The 24,301-nt window shown below is 50.7% G+C and overlaps 1 protein-coding gene and 1 pseudogene across 11 annotated transcripts; one reads left to right on the forward strand and one right to left on the reverse strand.

Annotated features, from left to right (window-relative positions):
* Positions 1-263: 263 nt before the first annotated feature.
* On the reverse strand, positions 264-19,237 carry Ddr1 (discoidin domain receptor tyrosine kinase 1). 10 transcript variants are annotated; one of them, XM_078020331.1, is made up of 19 exons: positions 19,219-19,237; positions 15,617-15,789; positions 10,928-11,060; positions 10,729-10,831; positions 10,310-10,538; positions 8,693-8,840; positions 8,334-8,433; positions 7,677-7,863; positions 7,322-7,568; positions 6,687-6,782; positions 6,432-6,583; positions 5,558-5,723; positions 4,853-4,963; positions 3,519-3,763; positions 3,243-3,370; positions 2,808-3,026; positions 2,095-2,329; positions 1,354-1,503; positions 264-1,228 (listed from the first exon to the last, which is right to left on the reverse strand). In XM_078020331.1, the coding sequence occupies exons 3-19, from the start codon at positions 11,016-11,018 to the stop codon at positions 1,088-1,090; spliced, it is 2,748 nt and encodes a 915-aa protein (XP_077876457.1). In that variant the 5' UTR covers positions 11,019-11,060; positions 15,617-15,789; positions 19,219-19,237; the 3' UTR covers positions 264-1,087. The 10 variants fall into 10 exon arrangements, 9 of the variants coding, with proteins under 9 accessions (XP_077876457.1, XP_077876456.1, XP_077876455.1 ...); XM_078020330.1 differs by lacking the exon at positions 19,219-19,237 and adding an exon at positions 17,412-17,430; XM_078020329.1 differs by lacking the exon at positions 19,219-19,237 and adding an exon at positions 16,390-16,530.
* Positions 16,679-24,130, forward strand: LOC120888995 (large ribosomal subunit protein eL21 pseudogene; annotated as a pseudogene). Its single transcript, XR_013425297.1, has 2 exons — positions 16,679-20,954; positions 22,914-24,130. The product of XR_013425297.1 is annotated as a large ribosomal subunit protein eL21 pseudogene (transcript).
* Positions 24,131-24,301: the final 171 nt, after the last annotated feature.

Raw genomic sequence — 24,301 nt, forward strand, 5'->3', positions numbered from 1 at the left:
AAAATATGGCTCAGAACCCCTGGCCTGAGTGAGCTCCCCCAAGACCTCCTGCAGAGCACCCCTCCTGAGTAGACAAGGTTCCTGAGTTCACATATTCATGCAGTCTCACGAGGTCCCACTGGCAAGGGCCTGGATTATGTGGAAACAGACCACTGTGCTGGACAAAGGTAGGTCGTAGGAAATAGACCAGGGAGAAAGAAGAAAGGAAGACAGGAAATAGGTTGGTAAGAGGCAGATTTTAGTCCAAGAAACTCACTCAGAGCTGTGGAAAATTCAACCTTTATTATTTCCTGCCTAATGCAGGGGATTAAAGTTGTCTCAAGCTAGATCCATATATTAGTGTAAAAATCTGTGTCTCTCCCCCCAAAAATGTACAAACCCCAAGTGATTATAGAAAAACCATTTTGGCAGCTAATAGAGATGTCCAACCCCAAGGCCAAAGGCCATCACTCCCTCTTTTCCCCTAATCCCAGTTTACTCCACAGAAATATACAGGTTTAGAGAAGTTCTAGCTACACACAGATGGCAGGTGGGTAGTAGGGAATCCCCAGGTCCAGTGTATTGGGGATGGAGGAGGAAGCCAAAGCTGAGAACAGTTCCGGGGTAGGCTCAGGGAACAGCTTTCTTCCCTACTTGTCCTTTCTACCCCCTAAATTCTCAGCCAGTGGGGTCCAGTGTGTGACAGGAAGAGAGAGGCTGGGGACACAGCCAACTCCTCAGGAACCAGTGTTATCCAGTGGGACCCAGGTGTTCAATAGGCCATGTCCAGTGTCTGCCCTGCATTTGTCCCCACCCTTCCCCAAAGGATGGTGAAAGAAGTCAGAGAGGATCCCATCCATAGGGCCAGCTGGGTGGGTGGCAGGAGCTTCTAAGGAGGAGATGGAAGGAGAAACAGGACATGGACATGAGCATATGTCCACTGAAAATGGAGTTATCAGCTCCCTGGGCAGGCCCAGCCCACCTGTTGTCACACTGCCTCTCTTGGTGCTGGGCAGCTGGAAGAGGATGAAATGGGGATACCATAGGCTCCTCTTGTTTTAGTATCACTGGTTTCTCCCCAAGGGGGTGGGCAGCTGAATGTTGTGATTCACACTGTATTGAGTGCATCTTCTGCCAGGAACCGATGCAGTTGGGAAAAAGGGGGTCGCTGCTCAGGCTCCCTGCTCCAGCACTGAAGCATCAGCTCATACAGGCCCTGTGGGCAGGCAGGTGGCCGGAACAGGTACACCTGTATTGTGGCAACATGGATGAGAGGCAGGGAAGAGGTTCTTCAAGTGTCCAAGATGACATGCTTTGCCCTTCCCAGTCCTCCCCACCCCCACTGCAATCCATCTCCCCTCCCTCTGCTCTGACCTGTCGTCCCTGGTCCCGGAAGAACTCCCCAGCATTCTCGATGACTTGCTCGTCGGTGAGCTGCCCAAAGGGTTGGGCCCTACAGAGCATCAGCACCTCCCACAGAGTCACCCCAAAGGCCCACACGTCACTGGCCGTTGTGAACTTCCCCTGGCACAAGGAAAGGGTGACAAAGGCAGAGAAGGGCACCAGGCAGCTTAGCGGTGCAGAAGCCCAAATCCACCCAGCCTGACTCCTCCCAGCCTCAGGCTCTATTCTCCTCAGCTGGTCCCTTTCCCAACAAGCTGGTCCTCTCTCTCTCTAGAGTTCTGCTTCTTCTCCCATGCTTTGGTTCCCTCTTCCTTCTACTTATCCTTTGTCTCCATCTGCCCCCCTGACCCTGAATCTTCCCCCAGGTCCTTCTGTCTCTAGTAAAAATATGGCTCAGAATTCCAGGCCTGAGTGAGCTCCCCGAAGACCTCCTGCAGAGCACCCCTCCTGAGTAGACAAGGTTCCTGAGTTCCTATATTCTTATCTCTTATCTCTCTGCTACTCTGCCTATCCTCTGTATCCACTGCTCTTGGTGCCTGAACCCATCATACTGCTGCTCCTCATTTCTCCAGTCCCTTGAGCCAGAGAGACCCTCATTTTATGGATGAGGAGACTAAAGCCCAGAGAAGCCAAGTGACTAAAGGAGCCACAGAACTGAGAATGGCAGCTGGTTTCCTCCACCACCACCCTACCTCTCTTCAGGTTGCTTACCATGAGGATGCATTCCCAGGCCATCCACCGGATGGGCAGTACTGCCCGGCCCTGCACACGATAATAATCCCCAGCATAGAGGTTTCGGCTCATGCCAAAGTCAGCAATTTTGATGGTGAAATTTTCCCCAACCAGGCAATTCCGTGTGGCCAGGTCTCGATGTACAAAGTTGAGTGTGGCCAAATAACGCATGCCTGAGGCGATCTGGGCTGCCACATGCAAGAGCATCGGGTAGCTGAGCAAGAAAGGCAATTATTGGGAGTCACTGGGAGTCATCCCCAGACTCCTCCTTTCCTCAAACATCCCTGTCCCGGAGAGGAAGGGAGCCTAGCCCCAGGACCACGTCACTTCTGCTCCCAGGGAGGAGAGGGAATACCCATGTGTAGGCCAGTGCAGGCTCCCACTCAACCTCTCTAGCTCATCCAACCCTGGGGAGCTTGTGTTTTGTTAGGCTCTGCCATCTGGACTCAGGGGTGATAAGGCTGAGGGAGGGCAGAAAGGAATTCATAGCAGCGTCTAAGTCCCTTCACCACATTCAGTAATCTCCAGCCTTTCTGGCCAAGTTTCTGGATTTCTATTGTCCCAGTTCCTCCTGAAATCTCTATCTGCCTCTCTTCCCCCATGCTCCTCTCTTTCCCTCAAGACTGAAGTTGAAAGAGGAGGAGAACTGCCTGGGAGTTCTCAAGGAAGTCCTTGCCTGGGTACATGGGTACCTGATGGTGGGCCCCTGGGCAGCCTCCCCATCCCTGGAGGCCCCTTCGGCTGCCTTGTCTTCCAGCTGATGGGCACTGAGAAACTGGTTCAGGTCTCCATTTTCCATGTAATCAGTAATCATGCACAGGGGGTCATCCTGCACACACACACCCAGGAGCCGGATGATGTTAGGGTCCTTGAGTCGTGACATGATCTTCACTTCCTTCAAGAAATCATTCCTGGGGAAGCAGGAAGAAGGTGGAGGGAGCACCAAGGGGTGGCCTGTACCTTCCCTCCTGCTCATAAGGAAAAGTTGTCTCCACCCTCAGCACACAAGCAAACTTCCCACCCCAGACACCAGTCCTCTCTTGGTCCATACCATAGTTCTCTCTACATTGCTCCCTACTCTTCTGGGCCTCCCTTCCCTTCTTCCAGATACTATTCCTGATACTCACCTGGCATTCTTGGTAGCATCTGGCCGTAGGATCTTGACAGCTACCAGCAAGGGTTGTCCCTTGTGTACATTGATGGGGAAGTCAAGACTGACCAGATCTTGAGGGTTCTCTACCTCACACAGGTGCACCTAGAGAAAGAAAGTCATTTCCTAGAAGGTCACAAAATCAAATGGAGTAACATTGCACAGATGGTAAGGTTTTTGGCCAAGCAGGCATGACCTCAAAGCGCCCAGTCAGGGCAGACACTATTGATGGCCAGGCAGGCATCCTCCTTACCTCCCCAAACTGGCCCTCGCCAAGCTTCTCCTTGAAGCGGAGCCGTGACCGAGGGAAATCCACTCTGGGGGGCCCATCCCCAACTGCCCCTGGGGGCAGTGCAGGCACAGCATAGGTGTTGCCCCCGGTGACGCCCTGCAGGGTAACAATGTCAGCCTCGGCATAATGGGGGACGCTGTTCTGGGGAGGTGGGGGCAGAAGCGGGGCACCTGGCTTCTCAGGCTCCATATAATCCCCATTGCAGGCTGGAGGAGTGAGGAGAAAGAAAACGGGACAAGGCATCAGGATCAAACCCTAAGAGCCACAGTTCACACCCCAGCCTCCCCAAGGCCCTCCATGTCTTCCATTTGGGTGAGAGACTGAATCCACCCTGCATCTCCCCAGTATTCCAACCACCAACCTCAAACCAAAGAAAGCACTGGGGTGAGATAAGAATTAACTACTCTAGGGCATTTTTCAAGATAATGAAAATGGTTGATCAAAAACTATTATAAAATCTTACTGTTTAGGGATCTCCCAGCATAGCCTAAGAGACAATGAGATGAGTCTTGGATGGAAGAGGAATTCATCTACCACCATCAAAGAAGGAGGGTTCAGCCATCCAGTCTCCCTCACTCTCCAAACCCTTGTCCCACTCACCACCAACTTCCTCTTGTTCACTTATCTGTTCTCCCACTTCTCATAGCCTGACTTTTCCCTGCCATGGTTACCCTAACTCCCCAACCCAACACACCAAGCTCAAAGACAGGCAGAGACAGGGGCACACAGAGAGGGAAAAGGGCAACAGTACCTTACAGCCCCCAAAACAATTGTCTACAGACAGGGAGGGAAGCAGAGCTATCCCCTCGTGGTGCTGGGGAAGGGACCACAATGAGAAGGCAACATGGAGGAGGGGAGGAGAGACAGGAAGGGTGGAGTGTGAGCCTTCACCTCTGGGACTGCGAAGAGAGGACACATGGGGGAAGAGGGCAAGTGCCCAGGGTGAGAGGGCCTCCTTGCAGCTCTAGAGAAAGGGGAGAATAAAGGTGTTACAAGAGAACCTGGGGCGCCACAGCAACCTCCTCTCCAGCTCTGGAGAGCTGTAGAGACAGGGTATGAGAGGAGGAAGGGACAGAGCCAAGACCGATAGGACTACACCTCGGCTAGAGGGGGAGGCCTTCAAAAGGAGCAAGAAGCAATAGTGGTGAGTGAAGGGCACAAGAGCTCTGCCAGGGAGCTCAGGAGAGCAGAAGAGGCCACAGTGGGGAGGAGAGGGAGTGCAAGGTGTGAGGGCTTCTCCCTGCCCCAGTGGAGGTATGGGGAGCCTGGTGGAGCCCAGGGGCAGAGGGGCTTACCCTGGGTGTTGGTGGGTTTGGCCCAGGCGGGTGTGGGGGGGCCCGGGCCTCGAGGGGGACGGGCGTAAGTGGCCAGAAGGAGGCGGTAGGCTGGATTGGAGAGCAGCAGCGCTGTCGGGAGAAGGAGGGGGGAGACACGGGGAAGGGATGAGACTCAAGGCTAGACAGACAGGGAGACCTGGAATAGGGCAAGACCAGGGTGATGGGACTGAATGTACTAAGAGAGGATAAAACAAGGACCTGGAGAGTGGTGGAGAGCTGGTAGATTGGTGATTGATGGACAATAGATGGGGATGATAAACAGACGATTTGATGGATAGACAAATGGATATATAAATATAGATAAATGGATGGATGGTATATAGATAGATGGAAGGAAGGATTAAACATGGTGAGTCTAGGAAAATGAAGATAGGGGTCAGGGAGACACAATAGAAAGTAACAGAGAATATAGAGAAATGTATGTATGATACAGAGACAGAATGAGACCACTGGGGATTATGGATAATAGATGGGAAATCCTTCAGGAAGATTATATGGTCGAGACATGGAGTGATGAAGGAGGTGAACAGAGGCACAGAAATAAGAAAATAAATTGAAACTAGGGAAGACAGGAAAAGAAAAAATAGGAAAGAGAGAAAGAGGGATACAATAAGAAGACAGGCAGAGAGGATGGAGGTAGGACTGGAACAAAGAAGGCCTTACCAGAGCCACCAGGGACACAGGGAGCAGAGTGGGGTGGATTCCCACGAGGCCGGGGCTCCTGGTAAGGGGGTGGTTCTCGGGGACCTGGGCGATTGTTGATGAGGATGGTGTCCCCGGGAACAGAGAGATGAACTGTCAGCTCCTCTTCCAATACCCGTCGCTCAGCCTTGTTAGAGGAGTGGGCAATGTTAAGTGTTGCCCCTGCGTAGCACACGTTTCCTGGCACCTTGTAAGTGCTGTTCCTATGTTCTCCTCTTTAATCTTCACAATAGTCCTACAGTTGTAGCTCCTACATATGCCTAATTTCACAGGTAAAGAAACTAAAGCTCAAGAGCATTTAAGTAACTTCCCATATTTATCAACCTCAAGGACTTGGGAGAATCCAAGCATCTTCCATTTGCCCCTCTCACTCTACTCTCCATCTTTTTCCACCACTCCTGCCCCAACAGAATGACCCAGTGTGGACTGTCACTAGCTGGTTAAAGTTGGTGAGAGAAGAACCCCAACCAGAGACTGAAGGGAGAAAATGATGTCAGGGGATTTACTCTCCCATCCTCTCCCTCGGGTCTGGACTGCCACAGCCTGTATCCCTGCTCTAAAGTCCACCCCTCAGCTCAAGGCACCCTCTCCAGACTCACTCCTCCCAGGGATTCGATACTGCAGCTTCCTCTCGCCCTAGCAGGACCACAGGAATGGGAAAGTGACCCGCTCCTTGTAATGCCCTGCATCCAACTCACACCTTTGAAAGTGGTCTCTAGTTACACTATTAGACTTTGCCCTGCCAGCCCTGCTGGACTGTGATATACCTGTGCCTGGACAGTGAGGGGCTCTATGGGAGCAACTTCTCCACCCTCATCCCACCAGCACCACCCACCTTGCTGAGGAGCCTGCGCCAGTGCAGCCGCCAGAGCATGAGGGCAATGATAAGCAGCAGCAGCAGGATGATCGCCACCAGGCAGCCTATGAGAATGGCAGTCGGGCTCCCCTCTGCCTTGGCCACAGGCTGCTGGCCCCGGGGCTCCAGCTCTGGCAGAGGCAAAAGGGTCAGCACCCAGAAGGGAGGCCCAGGGAGGAAGGTTGGGCAGGGTCCACATCCCTGGGAGGGGGCCCCACGTAAGAGCCTACTCACCCAAACTACTGAAGTTGGTGGGAGGTGGGCCAGGAGGCCACCAGGGGGCTGGTGCAAAGGTGCCCCCCAGAACCTGAGAGGAGTCATTTACCACATCTGGGGGAAAGGAAGAGAAGAGGCAATTAGAAGGGGAGGAGGAAGGGACCCCCTAGAGGTATGTATGCATGAAACCTAGGGAATTGAATAGAAGCAGGGGTGACAATATAGGCCACCACTGGTCAATCAGAACACCAATCAATCAGAGAACATGGTGGAACAGAGCCCCTGGCTATGGCAGATGTTAACCCCTTAGTCACTGAATGGTGAGGAAATGGAGGGCTTCCTGCCAAGTGGATGGTGATGGGTATCAGGAGGTTTAGAAAAGAGTGGACTCAACTAATACAGAAGTATTTCAGTACTGTCCAAAGGACTGAATCAGGTTCAGTCATGAGTGAAAGGGTCATAAAGAAAAGACAAATAGATACAGGGAACAAGGGAAAAAGAGATGCCAATTATTTCCACCCCAGTAGAGAAGTTTCATGGGTGTTGGGACAATATGATGCCAAGAATGGATATTCTGGGGGTACTACAGGGTTAAGAATTAAGTCAGCTGGCAATCCCAGGGGCTGGGGATGGGGTATACTCCAGGGACTTACCAGAGATGAAGGAAATTTCACTGAAGAGTAACCAGGGCCCCGCAAAGAGGAAGCGGCACTGCAGAAAGCGACCCACTCGGCCACCTAGGGGCACTGAGATAGCCCGGGCTCTGGGGTCCCCTAGGCTGCCTCCCAGGGCATGGCGCATGGGCTCCCCTTCCCAGGCCATGGCAGGGCCCCGCTTGAAGCGACACTCCACCCCGCCTGGCAGGCGGGCTCCCAGTGTGTGCATGTTGTTACAGTGTACCTGGGAAGAAGGGAGAGGGACACAGGGTCAGAGCCGGAGAGCCCTGAGGGTACCAGAGCAGCACCCACCCTGTCTTCAGAGCCTTCCCAGAGAGGCAGGCTCACTTACCTGCATGGCCTGGAAGGCCCTCAACTGCTCAAACTCAAACTCCATCTCCACATAGCCACTGGGGAAGCTATGGTTACTCCATCCCACATAATCATAGCCTGGCCAAACTCGAAGTTCCTGGCTCTGCCTAAAGTCATCCAGCCCTACTACACCATCTGCCAGCTGGCCCAGACCACCATACTGCAGCCTGGAGAAGAGGGGAACAAAAAGGGGAGGTTGGAAGGGAAGAGGGTATCAACTACCCAGGTGCTTTACACACCCACCCCAGTGGCCTGGGCGGCCTGGCTCCCATCCATTCATCCCATTCCCACACCACCAAACTTCTTGCAGCTCTCTCCTCTAACAACCCACCACACCAGGCCATCACAGATACTTTGCAGATGACACACTGCACAAAGGCACCCTCTGAGGTACACTATTCAATCACTATTATGATAATTTCCATAATAAGATGATCTTAGCCAAAGGGTGCCTTTTTCTAATTTTTACTGACTTATGAGCTAATAATCATCTTGCTACCATTTATTCCATCCCACCTAACAGATCTCTCTCCCCAGTTCTTCCATTTTACTGCCCAGACTACTTACCAAAACCCCACACACACTCTGGCCTCCCACCCACCCCAGGCTCCACATCCGCAGGGCCCATTCCTCTCACCCGCCAACAGTATATCCATCATAGGTGGAGTCGTTGAGGTGCACGGCTTCAGATAAGTACATCGTTTGCCCCACAGGGGCTGTGTAAGACAGAAGTCCATCTGGGGCAGGTGGGAGGAGGGGTATTAGAGGCACAAAGCCTCCATTCCCTACCCCTGCATCAGGCTTGGGAGATTTCAGTCCCTTTTTTGTATCCCTCCACTGGCCCATTATCATGGAGGAGGCAATGTTGACTAGTCCCTTCCACATCCAGAGGGACAGCTTCCCAATAGGAGAAAGGGTCCTGGGTGCCTTTCTTTACACTCCCCACCCTCAGTCCCCAGAACTGCAAATGGATTATTTGGGGGCTGACCTACTCACCCCTCCAGAGGCAGCCATAGAGCTCCACTCGCAGACAGACGCTCATAACACGGTCAGCCCGGGGGTAGAAGCGAACCAGGCGGGCCACCATGGGGGGCCCAAGGTCCTTCAGCACCACTCCCCCAGGGTCCTCATTACCTGAGATCACCTGTGGGCCAGGAAATGGGGAGCATGGGTAGGAAGGGCCCCGAATCAAATCTAACTTCCCAGCTATCTGTTGTTCCCTGGACCAGCCCACAGTGGCCACTAAAAAAACCATGAAGGGTGATACTGAGTGCACAGTTCTGTGGGGTGCAGCCAGGCATTTGCAAATATGGGTCTGCGGCAGAGATCTCTGACATCATGGCCCTGGAGGTCTGACCTCCAACTCCATTCTCAGCCCCCTCTCCTTGCCTGGCTCCATTTGTCTCCAAGTACTCATGCTATTATTTCCAGATCCTAACCAATCCCTCAGGGCCCTGCACCCCACCTCAGCTTCCCCCTCTCGCTTCATCCCATTCCTTCTGTTCATTCAGCCAAAACTGGCTGAGTGCCAACTCTGTGACACTCATATCGTCAGTGGTAAACATCAGTCCTTCCCTCCACAGAACTGGGATTACAGTAGGAGAAACAGCTATGAGGAACAAAAGACAGTATGTGGGGACAGAACAGTGAGGCAGGTGGTCAGCCAAGGCTCTCGAGGTAACATCTCAGAAAATGGAGCAAGGGGGAGTCTGTGGGTATCTAGGGGAGGAGCTTGCCTGGCCCAGAGAACAGCAAGTAAAAATGTCCTGTCATGTGGGAATGAGCCCTGGCTTGTTCCAGGAAGAGCAAGCAAAGCAGTGAGGCCAAGGCAGAGCAAAGCATAGGCACAGCCAGAGAGAGGTCAGGCTAAAGTCCGTGCCCACTCAAGATTAGTTTTTGTTCTGGCAGAGCGGAATACCAGTGGCAGGCCGAGAGGTGGGATGATATGTCTGATTTACATTTTTTTAAGTTCTGCTATACGTAGCATGGAGGTGGAGATTTCACTTCAGGCAGAAAGGGGCAGCAAAGCAGGCAGAACAGTTTGGAGACTGCTGCATTCATCTAGCTGTCAGGGGTGGCATTTGGCCTAGGTCAATAGAGTAGGGAGAAGCGGTGGGATTCAAGAAATGCCAATGGAGGTAGAGCAGGCAGGCCCTGCTGATGCTTTGGAAGAAGGAGGTAAGAGGAAGAGAAATAGGGAATATTATCTTAGCTCATGGTCTGGGCAACTCAGCAATTTTGTGATCTGAGAAAGCTGGGGAAGAACAAGATGTCTTTTTTTCTTTTCCTTTTCTTTTTTGGTGGTACCAGGGATTGAACCCAGGGCCTTGTGCATGTTAGGCAAGTGTTCTACCACTGAGCTATATCTCCAGCAAAAGAACAGGTTTAAGGTGGGAGTTCCACCTGGGAAGTAAATGATAAGTATGAGATGCTCAAACACCGACTTGGCAAGGTCCAGGATGTCCTCAGTTTGCAATACTGAGTAATGCTCAGGGGAGAAGCCAGCACTGAAGATGCTATAACTGGAGCATCATCAGTGTTCAGGTGCTATTTAAGTATCATTGGAGGAGAGAGGAGTCAGCCTCCCTTGGGCACTGCCCCAACCAGCCTCACCTCCTGACCCCAGCGATCCTTCCAGTCCATCCAGCGGTGGCCGTCCCGGGAGTAACGCAGCCGGTAGCTGCGGGAGAACTCTTTGCCCAGGCCCCCAGCATGGCGTCCCTGGGTGCCCACCAGAGCCACGAGGTGTAGCCGCCGTAGATCCACCTGTAGGTACTCCTCCTCCTTGGGAAACACTGGCCCCGCAGGACACCATGCCCCATCCCCATCACTGCTCTCCAGCCTGGGAGGAGGAGGGAGGTCACAGGGAACATATGGCAGTAGGTCTGAATCTGTCTCTAATATTTACAACCTGCTCCCACTGGACTGCTGGGATTTCAATGGTAATGAACCTCTCAAAAGCCTCTTAGCTTGGTCAGATGGTCTGTAAGGGCAAATAAAGATCCCAGAGCAGCCCCAAATGTGCCAGATACCTGCTGTGGCGAGCAGCAGTGGAGTCTGACCAGGAGCTGGAGACAGAGATGTCACTGTCTGGAATGGTGCGGTCTTGCATGCCCAGGGCGTAGCGGCACTTGGCTGGATGAACAGAGCATGTGATGGGTCAAGGCCTTCAACTCCTTACTCCCCACCCCAAGCCCTGCCCGTCAGGGACCCAAGATTCATTCTTCTCACCAGGGTCAAAATGTCCCTTCATGTCAGCATCTCCAGTTGCTACCAAGAGCAGTAGCAGCAGCAGTAGAGATGAGAGGACCTCTGGCCCCATAGCTCCTGATCCCTCAGGCCTAAGGGGGTGGGGGCAACATCTCTGCAGGGGACAAAATGGATAGGAGGGTAAGTTAATAAGGGGGACTGAGTCACACCAACAGCAAAGACAGGGTGGCTGTCTTGGGGATATGAGCAGTAAAATGACAAGAATGGTCATTGTTGAATAGCACTGACTCTATTTTTAGAATGCCTCCCATGTCCCAGACACTGGGCTAAACCTTTAAACAGAATCCATAATTTTATCTTCGGTCACTTTAAAAGGTAGATTCTGTTACTATCCATATTTAACACATGAAGAAAGTAGTCTAGAGATCCATTAAATAATATGCCTAGAGCCCCATCCCCCCTATAGAAAAAGGACAAAATACCCCATTTACAATGGCTTCGAACAAATAACAAATTTTCAAAAACATGTAGACAACATGTAGAACAGAAAAATGGTTACAGTTACAATAAACAAAGGACCCTTACAAATCAACAAGAAAAAAGTATATAAATAATACAATAGAGAAGTTGCCAAAAGAATTTGAATAGTCATTTCATAGAAGAGCAAAAAGTCCAGTTGCCAACAAACATTTATATATTGTTGTTTTATTTTGTTTTTTTGGTACTAGGGATTGAATTCAGGGGTATTTAACCACTGTGCCACAGCCACAGCACTTTTTACTTTTAATTTTCAGAAAAGGCCTCACTAAATTGCTTAGGGCCTCTTTAAGTTCCTGAGACTTACCCTGAACTTGCAATCCTCCTGCCTCAGCCTCCTGAGTCACTGGAATGACAGGAGTGTGCCACCAAACCCAGCCAAACATTTATCTTTAAACAGTGAAAATCACTATAGAGTCAGGGAAATATAAATCAGATATAGGGTCTGGCTATGTTGCCCAGACTGGTCTCCAACTCCTGGGCTCAAGTAATACTTTTACCTTAACCTTCAGGAAAAAGGACTATAGTAGCACACCACTATACCTAGCTTAACAAGATATTCTCTAAAGTTTTAATATTTATAGGTAGTGACAGTGGTGAAAAGGGAGCCACCATGCTAGACAGTAGGAATTTAACATTGTCATCTATCTACTACTAGAAAACAATCTAGTGGTATCGTTATAATTAAAAATTCACTTTCCCTGAAATCCCAAGTTCCCCTCCTGAGGAGCTAATAAAAAGGATGGGAGAAGTCTCAGAAGAATGGTTTTACAAAGATGGCATCTTGGGGCTGGGGATGTGGCTCAAGCGGTAGCACGCTCGCCTGGCATGCGTGCGGCCCGGGTTCGATCCTCAGCACCACATACCAACAAAGATGTTGTGTCCGCCGAGAACTAAATAAAAAATAATATTAAAATTTAAAAAAAAAAAAAAAAAAACAAAGATGGCATCTTTGTAAGGACCCAAATTTGTAAGCCATGTAAATGCCTACAGGGGACCAGATGAGAAAAATAAATAAGGTTCAGTGGGCTTCTGTGCAGCTATGAAAAGTAACAAAGAAGCAATAAATTTCTGACTTGGTATGATTTCCTTGTGCCATGGTTGAAAATGAAAAGCAAGATACAGAAGTATAAAGGGTTATCCTACTTTCTGTAAGCAAAGAATAAACGAACTCCTGTGTTTGTACACATGTCTATGTGTAGAGAGGATACGCAATAGAACGTGAGTTAACATGAATAGGCCAAGAGTTGGGAAAGCAAACAAAAAGGGAAAAAAGATATGCTAATGATACTATTTTACTAAAACAATACTTATACATGTGTGTAAAGTCATGTGATATATATAAAAGAATATAAAATCACTTTGAGCCAGGTACCATGGCACATGTCTATAATCCCACCTACTTGGAAGGTTGAGGTGGGAGGACCTTGAGTTTGAGGCCAGCATAGGCAACTTAGCAAGAACACAACCTAACTCAAAGTAAAACAAAACAAAACAAAATAAAAATTATTTTAATTTCCAAAAAGCAAAGATACATCTTTTTGATAGTGTATGCCTATAATCTCAGTGGCTCAGAAGACTAAGACAGGAGGATTGCAAGTTCAAGCCAGCCTCAGCAACACAGTGAGGCCCTGGGCAACTTAGCAAGACCTTATTTCAAAATAAAAAATAAAAAGGGTGGTTAAACACTCCTGGGTTCAATCCTTGGCACAAAAATAAATAAATAAAAGCAAAGACGCTCTAGGAAAGGTTGAGCAACACCTTGTTAAGGATACAATAAAATTAGACATCAGATAAGCCTGGACCTGCTGACCTTGGGCCCCTCCAACCTTGAAGCCCAGAACCTAAGAGAAGTGCAGGATCCCAGCACCTTCCAATCCCATTGTCCCCTGCAGTCCTCAAAGCCCTAGACTAGCAGCCTCAGCATCTTCTGGGAACTTTGGAGAAAAGCAGACCCTCAGGCCCCAGAGACTTTCTGCATTTTAACACCATCCCCAAGTTATCTGTGCCCCCTAAAGTTTCAAAGTCTCGACTTTGTTCCCCTGGAATCCAGGCAGCTTACCCTATCTCAAACCATTCCAACTGGCATCTCCTTACACACCTAGGTATCCACTGTCCCCCGCCCAGGCTTCAAGAAAAGCTATCTTAACCTATTGCTTGCCAGAGCTCTGCACATCATTCCAGGCCCTGGAATCTTGAAGGACCCTATTGACACCTCTCACACCCTACCCCACCCCCACCATCAGGTCCAAAGCATCTTGCCCCCAGCTTTCCTTGCTGGGCCTGACATTCCATCACCTCCAGTTCCCACTTTCTAAAGGTAACTGCTTCTGAAGGAAGAGCCCAGGGCTGAGGAAAAAGCTGAGTTGCCTTGGCGATGAGGGCGGGTCTAATGACAGGGAAGTCAGGTCACCCCAGGAGGTAAGAGGAGTAGGGGGGATAGTCCCCCATCCCTTTGTCCTCCTCCAGCTGCTCCCACAATGCTCCAGGGTAGGAATGTAAGAGGCAGCTGAGACCCCATAGCCATGAAGCAGCAGCTGAAGGGGATGACTGTGGGGGGTCACTTGGTTATCAAAGGAGAACCTGGAACCAAAGGGCACCATGAGTAGTCCCTTGGGAGTCCAGCACCCCGTGCAGGGGAGCCATCTGCCAGAATCCCAGGATACTGGCTGGGAATTTCTGGGTGCTGCTCTCCACCCCCACCTCTCTGGGAACAGCGGAGCCCTTGTTCCCCAGAGTAACCTTCATGCCTATCCCAGATGAGTCATCAGAGTCAGTCAGAGCAGAGAGGAGCCTGGGGCAGAGATACAAAGACTGGCAGAGGACAGGAGACAGGGGGAGACAGAGCAGAGACACAAAGCAAGAGGTAAATGGAACAGGCTCAGAGACTCGGGGCACAGGGCCAAGCAGAGAAACAAGGAGAAACAGCAAGGTCTGCTTGGCTGTTGTCCTCCAACACCACAAATCTCTATCCATTGGGTCTGGCTTGACCCCACAGTCAGACACCCAAAGTCCAGACCCAGAAGACCCACACTGCTATCCAACCAATTACAAGCCAGGAGCCAGGATACCCTACCTCAGGGCCTTCATTCTTCTCTCCCAAACCCTGCCTCCCACCCCAATATCTATCTCTCTCTCTCTCTCTCTCTCTCTCTCTCTCACACACACACACACACACACACACACACACACACACACAAACTTCTTGAGTGGGGTGTAAACACTGGGGCTAAATGTAGCCCAGGCATACACACCTGTGGGTAGACAACCCTTCACAGGCTTTCAGAGGCAGGGCAAATACCAATACTCATGCACACATCCATCACATCCACACCTTGGCATTCTTTAAAGTCCAATCCCAGTACTTAGTGAATGGCCACCTTCAGACACCTGTAAGTACAAAATGGCAGATGCCTGCTCCTATAGAAGACAATGTAAGACACACTAAGGTCCTCAGGCACAGGAACCAAACAGAACTAGGCACACCTCTTGATCATATACATGGGTGACAAAGCCAGAAGGAAGTCAGCGGGATGGGGGCAGGTGGAAACCTGGATGAGAAGAGTAACATTAAGAACAAGAGCTATTTCTCCATTTCCTCATACATTCTGCTTTCACCTGTCTCAACAGTACCACTAAGTTCTGGACACACCTACCATCCAACAGTAAGTCCCAGTGCCAGTCAGACACTGGACCTGTAAGGTGAAGGCTGGGGACAAAGGGGTGGGACTCTGAAAGTGTTACTCACTGGGTAGTGACCTCATCTCATGGCAGAACCAACCAGCCATCCAGCCGATTGTCCCTGGTAGGTTAGGTGTCAAGCCCTCTCCCTGCTGGGCTGTGGTCAGGTTGTCCAACTGGGAGTTGCCCGAGTGGAGGCTTAACAGTTAGTAGATGCCCACAGGACTGGCCGGCTGCAGATCGAGCCGCTTCTCCCAGGACGGGTGAGATGAATCAGTGGCGCCACATATGCGCACCTGTCCTCCCGGGGATCAGATCCGCCACAACGAGTACAGAAGGGGGTCTTCCCCATGGCTGGGACACTTTCTCGGAGGTCAGAGAGTGAACCAGAGCCCTGGGACCGCAGGAAGAGACGGAGTTCCCCCGCCGGCCCTCACCCTCAGGCGCCGCCCTCGCCCCCCGCCGGCGTGGTCCTCCCGCCGCTCCCCCTACCTCTCATCGCTCTTCCCAGCAGAACCGCAGAACCAGGCGTCCGAGCCCGGAGTAGGGCCTCCTTGGCGGCGGGGCGAGGGGAGGGGGAGCGGAGGGAGCCAGGAGCCGGGAGCGGGAGGCGCCGGCGGGGCTCGGGTGTCGGGAGGCGGCTCCCGCGAGCAGCTGTCGGGGGCCTGTTCCGGGGAGAGGAGCCAGAGCTGGGGCGGCTCGGGCCCAGGCGCCGCCTCCCCGCCCTCCTCCTCCCGCCCGCGCTCCCTCCCCTCGGCCTTCGTGCCGCACGCTTGGGCTCGCCGACCTCCCTTCCCCCTCCCGGGCCCAGTCGACCCCCGGCTCCCACGCCCTGCGCAGCCCTCGCGGCCCCCGCGCTCCTCTCCGCCCCGCCACGCCCACCCCACATTCCCCTGCGCTCCCGGCCTTCCCCAGGTAACCAGTCCGCCACCCCCTCCTCGGCGCGCCATCCCCGCGGTCGCCGGTCCTAGCCAGCAGCCCACTCTCTGGCGCTGCGGACCCAGGCCCGCTCCCTGCCCATCCCCCGCCGCCCTGAGTTCCCCACAAAGAGCACCGCCAGGGGGCCTGCTGCTACCCGCTCAGGGCCCCCTACACGCAGGCCCCAGGAGGGGTTGGCGCCCCTCCCTACTCCCCCTTTTCTGGGCCTGGTTCCTGGAGAGAGGGGAGGGGGAGAGCCCTAGGGCACTGGGGAAGGAGCGGGTTCCCACAGGCCCGGCGCCCAGCCCAGCTACAGGAACCAGAAGGGGGAAGGGAACAGGGCTCACCTGTCCAGCCAGACTCCCTGTTTTCACACCACCAACCTTTGCTTCTCTCTGGCGCTTTCTGGGGCCCCGTCCTCCACAGCCCTACCTAGATTGCCCCAGATCCTGATGGAGGGCCACCCTCTTCCAGCCCCCCTCCTCTCTTTATCCCCTCCTTTCAGTTCCTCTCCCTGGCAGCCCACTCCCCAGTCTTCTCTGGATCTCTGGAGTGTAGATTATCAGACCCTGGTTCCCCTGGACTCCCTGCGCAGGCTCAGAAGTCTTCCTTAGGGCAAGCTTTCCTTAGGCCCAGCCAGCTCTGGCCCTGGTGGGGACAGGAGGGTCGGATTACTGGCAAAGAGAAACTAGAAATGGAACCAGGACGAATTTGGTGGCGGGGAGGAGGAAGAGGAAGGATACTGGTAACATCTGGTGCGGGCTGATCTTTGTTTGGGGCAGTACTGGAGATTGAACCCAGGGCCTTGAGCATGCTAGGCAAGCATTCTACCACTGAGTACATTCCCAAGAGGAGGAAGGAGAGACACACTGAAAACCAGACACAGCCAACAAAGATGAAAAGATGAAAGCAGAACAGATAGACAAGAGAGAACTGCTGGGCAGTGAACAGGTGAGGTGGGGGACAGAAGAGCTTGTCATGGGGTATGTTTCAGCACCACCTGTCAGCCCCACCTCTCTTACAACCCCACACCCCCAACCACCTAGACAATGTCAGATCACAGTAAGGTCTCTGGCTGTATTGCTGATCTCCACCCCATTGCACGTCACAGCTGATATAAACTCACACCCTGTGTACAGTTTCAAACAACAGTCCCATCAAAGAAACATTAAGTCCCAATCAGACAAGTACACAAAAGCACTACCAGGAAGAGGCTGACCCTTTGGAAAGGCCAAGGCATACAGGGGCATAGGTTCACAAACCCAACAACACTCCAGCTGCTAAGGGACCTGCTTACAGCCCCATGGTCACTGGGAAAAGTGCCTCTTGCCCTCCCCCCAAACCCCCAGAGATTCCCTAGAGCACCTACCCCTGTGCGCCAGCTCTGGGAAATCTGGGGCCGGGAGAGGCGTGCCCAGGGTGGAGCCAGGCTGGGGGTGGGGCCAAGGCTTCCCCAGTAACTTCACCTGGGTCTGCACTTAGCCCCTCCTCCCTAGAGCTGTTTTCTGGGGAAGCCCTGGGAAGATTGGCCAGGCCTAGCTACAGCTCCTCACATCCTAATGGGACATTCCACACCCTAGGCCCATGCTGATATGGACAGAAGTGTCTACTGGGGAGAGTAGAGGATGCCAGAGAGTTCTGAAAGCATTGCCCACTCTTCTCATTCTCCCAGATGAAATTCCTAGTCAGTGATGCCCACCTCACCCAGCCCAGGGCTGGAGGAGTTGGAGGGATATAGGGCTGGGGCCCAGTGGAATCAAGTGACAACGGAAAGGGGGCTGGAGCCGGCTGGAATGCGGGGCTTGGAGCCGAGATTCCCAGGGGCCAGAGAGGGAAATCCCAGCCATTCTGGGGCCCACAGAACAGCACCAAAAGCCGAGAGTTTCTGCCGGCCATCCATAGCTCCCAGTGCCCATTCCTCATTTCTTATACTACTCTCAACCACAGAGGCCCCATCTCCTCCAGATCCCCAAAGGACCTTCCATCCCTCCCCCAAGCATGCCCTCTCAGCCTGGGCTGCCCTTCCCTTCAAGCCTATGGCCTCCTGCTGCCCAGGAAGGAGAGGAGGGGTAACAGCTGAAAAAATGTGAGGAGAGGCACGTAGAGAAGAAAGCCCAGCTCTGGGCCTGCAGAGGCCTGCAGACCACCCGACCACTGCAGGAAAGCCCAGCAGGACCAGTGAGAGGGAGGATGGACCAGATGGGCCTTACAAAACACACACACAACATACACACACACACACACACACACAATAGTCCCTTCTCTGAGATGCAACTGCCTCTGAGGGAAGCAGGTTGGGTCAGCAGCTGGGGAGAGTGGGAAGAAACTGGTGGGAGGAGGGGGAGGGAATGCGGAAGGCCCTAAGTGCAAGTCATAACTTAATGTCACCAAGTTTAAATGGGAAATCAAAGCCTGGAGTGTGAAGGAGGAAGAAGAGATGACCTAGCTCTGGGAGAAAGATGAGACAGAGTTTAGCTGTGGATAGCCTTGGGGAGAAAGAAAGACTATGGGGACAATAGTGATGGAACTCAGAGAGAGGCAAGAGAGAAACTGAGGCCTAGGCTGGGGAAACTGAAGGTGAGAGGGGGGAAAGGTGGGTGAGGACAGAGAGCACACACAGCAAAAGGGGGCTCAGGAGGAGACTGAAGTCTGGGGAGAAAAGGAATAGAGGAAGGGAAGAAACACAAACCTCAGAGAAGTGCCCTGGGAGGTAAGCGGACAATGGAGACATGAATCAAGGAAAAGGGGAGAGGAGAGGTTGGAGTGAAAGTGACACAGGGGGAAGAGGTGGGAAGAAACAAGACTGAGGCCCAGAGCTTGAAACCAAGGCACACACAGGGATGAGAAGTAAGAGGATGAGGAAGGAAGGGCCACTTCGGGACAGACAGGAGGGGAGCGGGGAGATGAGGTCCAAAGATGAATCCAACCTGTTTCTAGACTACTGGACCCAGAGGCCCCTCCCCTCCCTTTGGGGACATTCAGCCCCTCAATCTATTTGCCACATGTGGCCTCCATCCATCCCTTCCTCCCCATCTCTATTCCCCATCCTTCCCTTCCTCCCACCACACCTCTAGCCAGGCCCACCTGGTAGGTAACTCCCCACAAAGGGGGAGGGGGGCTCAGCTTCAGTGCCTACTTCTGCTTTCCCAGTTCAGCTCTGACTTTCTCCCTCTCACCTCCAGCTCAGGATTCTCCTGGATCCTAGTCTCCCCAGCCTCGGGCCTTTGGGGTCCCAGCTCTGGGGCTGCTGAGGCTGCCTGGCTTTGTCCAAGAGTCCAGGGCCCGGGGCCCAGGAGCAGCTGCCCGGGCCAGCTGCGGCTGGCTTCAATGTGACCATGGCAACCCAACCGCTCCCCTCGCAGAGCCTCTCAGCCCCCGCAGAGAGAGGGAGGGGACAACCAGGCTGGGGAGAATGGGAGAGGAGGCTGAGAACTGTGAGACTGAGCCAAATGGAGACCCCAGACAAAGAGACCCCAAACAAAGGAAGGAGAATAGGGAAAAGCAGCACTGACTAGCAGTGACTTAAGGCAGCTGCATCAGGTCCTGCAGAGAGGGAAGAGTGGAGCGGGACACTAGAGGAGGGAGAAACCAGAATTGACTAGGGTGGTCCATCCATTGGAGACCTCTTTCTGGGTCTCTGACAATGCACTTCCTCTTTGTGGGATTTTGATTTTGCATCCTGAAAAGAAGCTGAATCCCAATATATTTGGCTGCTCTCAAAGTATGGTACAGTGAGAACCATCCCCAATTGCACCATGGCTATAAAAATTATCTTAAGCCAGAAGGCATCCTCAGATTTCAGGAACACCTCCCCATTTCAAACATACAATGACCTATCACCTGTTAAATACAAGCAGCATCTTCAGACACTGCACTCCAATTCTTGGTTTGGAAACTGTGATCCTCAAAGCCAAATGCCTGATTGGACTTGGAGAGAGTGGGGCCAGAGGGAGGGAGTAATGATGCCTCTCACAGCATGTGAGAGGAAGCCAAGCATCTAATGGGGAGGGGAGAAAGCAACGCTTTGCCAACTGAGAGGATTGAAATCACTACTCCCCATCTGGCTCCCCTTGGCTGCGTCCTATACCACAACCTTCCCTCATCAGTAGGATGGAGACCCAGGAGTCTGTCTGGGTGGTAATGACGTAACATCTGCAAAGTACAGGCCTATCTGATAAAGCAACCATTCAAACTCCACTAACATCAGCTCTCTCTGTGGCTTTCTGATGTGTCACTTGAGGCCTCTGAGTTCCACGTCCCAATTTATTCCACAATTATTATTAAAGTGTGCACAAGGCAAGACTCTAACAGCAAGAATTATGAGAGAAAAAGGAGGAAATAAAAGAGAAGTGTGATACATTCCACCATGGGGCACTTACAGTCCAGAGGCAGAGCCAGGCATGTCAGGACTATAATGGCTGAAGACAGGCTGGCTGAGCTGTAGATGGATCTGGAAGGGACTGTGAAGCCAGAAGAGGGCCAGGTCAGGTCTCATGAATGAGGTAGAATGTGAGACTGAGACTGGGCCTTAGATCAGATTCAGATATGCAGAGACTAGCGAGGGCAGGGAGGTACCAACCTCGGATGTGAACATGCAGCTATGACTAGAAGTCGTGTCCATCCTAATGAGTAACATCAGAAAGGCAGTCTTGGATTCTTCTTCATAGTTTGGCATATTCTGAAGGTAAGGAGGAAGGGATTTGGGGTTTCAGCAGGGAAATGACATGATTGATTTGTGTTTTTTAATAAGTGGTTTCTGGGAACAGCATGTAGGATGCACTGTTCAGGGCAATGGCTAAGGGGAGGGAGGAGTTAATCCCATCTGTGTCCTACCCACATCCTCCTGTGGTTCGCCTCCAGCCCCCAACCAGGAACATCATGAGGAAATGAACATCTTGAGGATCCTATGAAGGTACTGCACATACTGGCTCTTTTCCTCACCTATCCTGTGATGTCTCCTTAAGGACCTCTGACCTTGGGTGGAATAATGGCTGTTCACAAAAACAAAACCAGGACCAGAGTGGTTGGAACTTGCCCTAGATCTGTGGCAAATTGCCACTTCCAGCCCAGGATTTCCAGATTCTTTTACCTCCCTCTTCCAAAATGGATGGGGATCTAGACCAGCTCCCTGAGCTGCTGAACTGCACACACCCCTGATGGGAGGTCCCACCTTTGATGGACTTAAACCTTTAGTTTTTGTGGGTTCACAGTCCTTGCAATTGACAGGAACACCATTGGGGGGCGCTCGCTGCACAGGTGACTAACGTCGACTACTGGCGGGCGAAAGTGAAAGTCCTCAAAGGCTGGAAAACCTGGGCCGGGGAGAGCCTGGAGCCACGGATCGGGAGGACATTTGAGAAAGACTAGCCGCGGGACTAATTAGAGCGCAATACACTGATATTCAGATATTTTGTCTTTTTTAAATATTATTTTTAGTTGTATACTTTTATTTATTTATTTATTTTTAATGTGGTGCTGAGGATCAAACCCAGCGGCGAGTGCTCTACCACTAAACCACACAACCCTAGCCCCAATATGTTGTCTTTTATAGACAGAATCAGTTCTTCACTTTCTTTTCTGCTGTTCTTTGCTAAAAATCTTGTGGCTTGTTAGGATTATCCAGCCTCATCCTGTGCCAGGCTCTGCTCTCAGCACTTTCCAAATGCATTTAATTTGACCCTCATAGGAGCCCTGTGATGGAGCATTTTGATATATACCCACTCCACAGGTATAGAAACTGAGTTTAGAAAATTGAGTACCTTGCCTCCACTTCACACAGAGAGACACACACACACACAGTCACACTCACACACTCAGTAACTGGCAGAGATGGATTCAAACCTGCATCTTTTCCACTCCATAGCTAAGATAGAAGGGAAGTTCTTAGCCATGGTTGTTATGGTTGTTTTGCCTGCTCTAGAGGTCTATAGTAAGTTCTTATCCCTTCTTCCACAATCCTTGAAGTCTTGGGATGCTGTCTTTCATTCTTCCAAGAATACTGGTACCCAAGACATTCTTGTTTGTGTAAAAAAAAAAAAAAAAAAAAGAAAGTAGAGAGAGAGTCAAAAATGGCAAATGATTTGTTTAAGGTCACCCTGGAAGTCAAGGTCAGCACTAGGATACTAATTCAAACTAAAGTCTATGGATTCCTTAAGGACCCACAAATATCCTGTGAAAATTATGAAAGCCTGTGTTTTCGTTCCTTTGGTAATTTTTGAAAACTATTAGAAGCATATTTGGATCATATATAACTGATCCTGGGACCACATATGAGGGACTGATTAATGCTTGTGTTTATTCATTTATAGCTTCCATTGTCTTGGTTGTGTTTGTACTAAGTGAAGGGCAGGAGACAAGTACTAACATTTCTTAGCAATTTGAATAGACACAAGAAGGGGAAGAGTTGAGTCATTGACAAGCACACAGTGGAATATTGTGCCAAGTTCAAAAGAACCTGCGTTGGGCAGCACATGTTCATGTTGCCAGCAGCAACTTCATTTCAGAAAAACAACACTATTCATCACATTAAATTAATGTTAATTTTTAAATTGCCTTTCTACTGTTGTTCTATTAATTGCTACTTTGTTTTGGTTTCATAACTGCTTAAATGCTGAAGCATAAAGAGTTCATAGCTAGCTATGTTCGCACACATTTAAATTACAAAAATAACTTAAGCCCACAAAAACTGATTTCCTTTCCATTCATACATCAAATATCCTATGAAAATTATGAAAGCCTGTGTTTTGTTTTTGAAAACTATTAGAAGTTTTCATAATTTTTGAAAACTATTAGAAGCATGTTTGGATCATATATAACTGATCCTGGGCCCCATGTGAGGGTGTGACTAATGCTTGTGTTTATTCATTTATAGCTTCCATTGTCTTGGTTGTGTTTGTACCAAGTGAAGGCCAGGAGACAAGTGCTAACATTTCTACCCCTCCCAATGCGGCTAACATAAACCTGGGTTTCAGGAGTCTCCAAGGAAAACCTGTAATGATGGATGAAATCCTTGTTAAAGATCCAAAGCCTTCCCCACCCTCAGGACCAATAAGGACGTTAGAACCAGGGGTTTCTAGGCTACTGAGTGGAATTCACAGAGGGAGGAGGTCATAGAACAGACATCTGGGGGTGGGGAACAAGGAAAATTTACAAGATAGTATCAAGAATTGTGGCCAAACCTCCATCTTTCAATAATTTACCAAAATGATGAACACAAAGGGAAAGAGCATAAGTACCATTTATATGTTTTCTATGCCTTTTAGAAGACATGGTGTTATTACCTTGGCCACATACAGGCAAATCTACAGAAGGGTGATATTGTAGACATTACGGAAATGGGCACTGTTCTGAAAGAAATGCCCCAGAAATGTTACCACGGCAGAATGGGAAGAGTGTATAATTTTGCCCAGCATGCTGTTGGCATTGTTGAAAACAAGCAAGTTAAGGGCAAGATTCTTGCCAAGAGAATTAATGTGCATATTGAGCGTAGTAAGGACTCCAAGAGCTATGATAGCTTCCTGAAAAGGGTGAAGGAAAATGATTTCAAAATTAGAAAGCCACTGGGCACGGTGGTGTACACCTGTAATCCCCAGGCTTGGGAGGCTGAGGATTGTGAGTTCAAAGCCAGCCTCAGGAAAAAGCAAGGCACTAAGCAATCAGTGAGATCCTATGCCCTTCTCCAAATAAAAGATAAAATAGGGCTGAGGATGTGGCTCAATGGTCCAGTGCCGGTGAGTTCAATCCCCGGTACCAAACACACACACACAAAAAAAAAAAAAAAAAAAAGAGAGAGAGAGAGAGAGAGAAAGAAAGAAAGAAAGAAAGAAAGTAAGTCAACAAGAAAGCACCAGCCTGCCCATTGGAAGTAGTATTTTGTGAAGAACACTGGGAAGAAGCCTGAGCCACTGGAATATATTCCTTATGAATTAATGGCAAAATAAATATTTAAAAATTATTGAAAATTAAAAATAAAATACCCTCTGGACTCTTTTTTTAAAAAATCAAATATTGGGGCTGGGGATGTGGCTCAGGCGGTAGCGCGCTTGTCTGGCATGCCTGCGGCCCGGGTTCGATCCCCAGCACCACATACCAACAAAGATGTTGTGTCCGCCGAGAACTAAAAAATAAAATATTAAAAGTTTCTCTCTCTCTCTCTCTCTCTCTCTCTCTCTCTCTCTCTCTCTCTCTCTCTCTCTCTCTCTCTCTCTCTCTCCCCTCTCTAAAAAAAAAAAAAAAAAAAAATCAAATATTGTAGTGAGA

Source organism: Ictidomys tridecemlineatus, chromosome 8 (genome assembly GCF_052094955.1).
Source record: "Ictidomys tridecemlineatus isolate mIctTri1 chromosome 8, mIctTri1.hap1, whole genome shotgun sequence".
In the NCBI taxonomy this organism is placed as follows: domain Eukaryota; kingdom Metazoa; phylum Chordata; class Mammalia; order Rodentia; family Sciuridae; genus Ictidomys; species Ictidomys tridecemlineatus.